Source organism: Chaetura pelagica, unplaced genomic scaffold, assembly GCF_000747805.2.
Source record: "Chaetura pelagica isolate M959 unplaced genomic scaffold, ChaPel_1.0 scaffold1022, whole genome shotgun sequence".
Lineage (NCBI taxonomy): Eukaryota > Metazoa > Chordata > Aves > Apodiformes > Apodidae > Chaetura > Chaetura pelagica.
The window spans coordinates 161,127-164,941 of NW_009952563.1; the positions used below are offsets into that span (position 1 = coordinate 161,127).

Consider the following 3,815-nt stretch of genomic DNA (forward strand, 5'->3'; position numbering starts at 1 on the left):
AGGAGCTTGCCTGAGTTTTTAGGGGGGAAGTGGCAGCGTGTCTCCTCGGGCCGCCGGAGCAGCACGCTGCTGGTGTTCACCCACTGCACCAGCCAGCTCATCTGGCAGATACAGTTGAAGGGGTTGCCGGCGGCTGTCACGGCCCGCAGTCTGGGGAAGAAGCTGGAGAAATCCCGAGGGATGGTGTTGATGTTGAGGTTGCTGATGTCCAGCTCCTGGAGGTTGTGAAGGTTGTGGAAGTCCTCAGCTGGCAGCTGGGAGATGCGGGCATTGCCAGCCAGGCTGAGCTTGGTGAGGCTCCCCAGCCGCCGCAGCACCGCCGGAACGCGCTCCAGCAGGTTGTCAGAGATATCCAGCTCGTGGAGGTTGTTCTGGGCCTGGAAGAGCTCCTCGTTTAAGCTTGTCAGGCCCAGCCCCGCAATCTTCAGGGACTCGATGTTGACGGCATGGAAGGCCCCTGGTGCAATGGTGGGGATCTTGTTCCAGCTGATGTCCAGCAGCAGGAGGTTGGGCAGGTTGAGGGGGGGCACAGCCCAGAGCTGGTTGTTCTGCAGCTTCAGCTCCAGGAGGTTCTCCAGCGTGTCAAAGGCAGTGGCATGGATGTGCTGGATCCTGTTCTTCTGCAGGTAGAGCCGCTCCAGCAGCCGCAGCCCATGGAAGGTCTCGTTGGTGATCTCCTGCAGCTGGTTGGAGGACAGGTCCAAGTTGACGAGCTCTGTCAGGGGCTGGAAGATGTTTTTCTGGATGCTGGTGATCTTGTTTTGTGAGAGGTCCAGGAGCTGGAGGGCAGGAAGGCCCGTAAAGCTGTCCTCGCTGAGCATTGAGATGCCATTCTCAAAGACGTAGAGGGAGAGGGTGTTGGGGGGCAGCCCCCGGGGCACGGTCTGGCCCCGTCTGGCCGCGCACAGGATGGTTTTGGGGTCTTGGCACTGGCAGCCCGCGGGACACGCCCCAACCAGCGCCCGGGGGGCCAAGAGAAGCAGCGTGCAAAGGATCAGCTGGTTCATGGTGTCAGCTCTGTGGGAGAGAGAAAAGCAGCCAAGGTTAGGGGCCAGGCTCTGCCAGGGGGTACCTCAGGATCCCCCCGCTACCCCTGCTGGGGAGGGAGAGCTGTCTGCCTGTGCCTGCCCAGGACCCTCTCGCCCCAAAGGGACCGTGGAGCGGGAAAGTCCCCACCACACTCCTGCCTGGGACACAGCCAGTGAGAGCGAAGCAGCACAGGGAGCCTGGCCCCAGTTCTCCCCCTCCCTGGACCCCCAGGACTTAGGGACTTTGGTACCTTTGTATGCCCCAGGCTCTACCAGGAGACATGGCCTGGCTTGTCGGTACCATCTGCAGTGGGGCACTGTGCCCCAGTGGGCCCCCATCTCCCCTGCTGCTCTCGGCAGGGTGCAAATCAAACAGGGGGGGCTTCAGAACAGAGCCGGGGGGGGGTGGAGCTGGTGGCCTTCCCAGCACACCCAGCTTGGTTTAACCTTTTGCTTCTGCCACTGTCCCATAGCTGCACCCAAGGGGGTCTTCTGCTCCTGCCACCCAAGGGTGGGCCCCGCTGTGGGGTGGTCTAGGCACAGGCTGTGGAGCTGAAGGAACAGGTTACTCCCCTGCCCCACAGGTTCCCCCTGTGCCTGTTGGAGTCAGCTGTGTCCCCTACACAGTCCTGGGGCTCATCATCACCCCTGAGCTGGCTCCTGTCCCCTATGACTTTGCTGCTCCCTGTCCTGCTGACACCCAGGGGACCTGGCACAGCACCTGGGGCTGCACCCTTGTCCCTCTGGGATGAGGAGAGGGACGGGGGGGGAGGATGCTCTTGGGGTGACCGAGACTGTCCCTACATCTGGCCCAGCCCCCCCATGGGTGCCTTGGCTGATGTCCTTGCTTTGGAGGTGATTGCCTTGTCTCTCAACCCTGTTTTTCAGCCCTTTTAATGACTCTTCTAATTAGCACGGGTGATGGGGGAGGGTAGTGGGACTTGGGCCAGGGACCTGCTGTCTCCTGCCACCACATCACAGGGACACACAGGGAGGTGGCAGCGTGGGGTCCCTGGGCAGGGAAGAGCCAAACCCCACCAGGCTGCCAGAGGTGGGGTTACTGCTGTCCCCCTGCCCTGCCAGCCCCTTCCCCAGCCCCGCTCAGAGCTGTCTGCAGCTCCGGCAGCCCCTGCTGGGCCTGGCGAGGGGCCCACCATGTGCGGGGGCCTGCCGGGTCGCACAGCCGCACGTGCAGGCCGCCGTGGGGGGCCCTTCTGGGGAACACATCCCCCCCCCCCCCAACACACAGAGCCCCCCCATACTGCAGAGGCAGCCGTGCTTGCCTGCAGTCAGTGCAGGGGGTTAACGCCTCTGCAGGGTGGGGTGCACCCCAGGGTGGGGTGCGCCCGCCGCTGGGCAGGGTCACCGAAGCTGCCTGAGTCACTTGGCCCAACCAGCCTGGCCCCGTCATGGCCTGTGCTGTCAGCCCCCTGACACTGGGGAGGAGCTGGGTGACATCCAGGGCGTCACCATCACCCTGTCCCCTCCCTGGCAACCCCAGCTCACCCCTCAGCCCGTTCAACACTTCCAGGTCCCACTGCACCCCCACATCACAGCCAAGCCATTGGTGCCCAGCGAAAGGAGCAAACCGAGCTGATAAAGCATCGTGGAGCCCTCGTGAAGCATTTATGAGACTCAAGGGGCAGGCCCAGCACCCCTCATTGCCACGCCAGCCTGGGGCACAGGTGCCAGGGTGGGCAACCCCGGAGCGGGGGCCAGACCCAGGGAGGCCGGTGAGGCCGGGGCTGGTTTTGCAATGCCAGGGTCGGGTTTCGCTGACGTGTCCCGTGCTGCAACCAGCTGCTGACTCTTAAGTCTCTCTTTCTTGTCCCTTTAATTACACTGGCATTTCCTCCTCGCCTGCCAGGCTCCCCGCTCCAGGCAGGTTGGGCCGGCCCGGCCACGGTCGCGCATCCATCCCCCGCCTGGCCACGAGCAGCAGGGCTGCTCCACCCGCACGCCTCTCCCGCGGCATCACCCCGCTCCGCCGGCACACGCCGGCATCACGCCCAGGCACCCGAAGGGCTGAGCCAGCCCAGCTCCACAGGGTGTTCACCCTTCCAAAAACAGGGAAGCAGGGGAAACAGCCTCCCCGCATCCCGGGGGTCTACCAGGCATGGAGAAGGGGGCCCCGGTTCTGCTGGAGGTGTTAGGACCGCCCTGCCAGCGGCCTGCTGCTGCCTTGGCTGGGCTCCCCACGCCTGCACCGCAGATATTTGCAGAATTATTCATATTTTCCGGCTGCGGGGAGGATCCGGGCTCGGATTCCCCCAGTCCCAGCTCAGCCTTTCCTTGCCAGCCTATTGGGGTGGGAGTGCCGTGTCCCCAATCCCTGCCTGCAGCCCCCCAGACCGGGCTGTCCCACTGCCTGCCCAGGGCCAGGGACATGGCAGGGGACACTCCGCTTCACACCCACCACATGATTTAAGGACAAGGGTGACACCTGCACAGGAGGGGCTGGGGGACCCCCCCCGGGGGTCCCTGCCCTTCCCCACTGTGCAGGGGAACTGTGCACCGTTCTCCCCGGACAACCCAGCACAGCCGGGATGTCCCTTCCCACACCGACAAGCAAGGCCCCGCAGCCAAACAAAGCCCCCGTTGTTGCCAGCAGGCCGGTGGGCTGCCTTCACGGTCTGCAGGCACCAGCACAGGCAGGACAGGGCCCCGCATGAAGCCAGGCCCTGGGCTCTGTCCCTGTCACCAGAGGGAGGGGACACAGTGCCTTTGCCGGGTGGGACGCAGGCGCTGCTTCCCTCCCGAAACAAGCCGACGTCGGCACGTGCCCCC

The 3,815-nt window shown here is 64.5% G+C and overlaps 2 protein-coding genes across 2 annotated transcripts in view; one reads left to right on the plus strand and one right to left on the minus strand.

Annotated features, from left to right (window-relative positions):
* The window catches only part of VASN (vasorin), a 1,936-nt gene extending 929 nt beyond the window's left edge, over nt 1–1,007 (minus strand). The window contains exon 1 of the mRNA XM_009993320.1: nt 1–1,007. Coding sequence (XP_009991622.1) covers nt 1–1,007 — 1,007 coding nt within the window.
* Nucleotides 1–3,815, plus strand: part of LOC104384934 (coronin-7-like) — a gene marked incomplete at its 3' end in the record, with an annotated part of 40,893 nt that overhangs the window by 24,698 nt on the left and 12,380 nt on the right. The window lies entirely within an intron of this gene.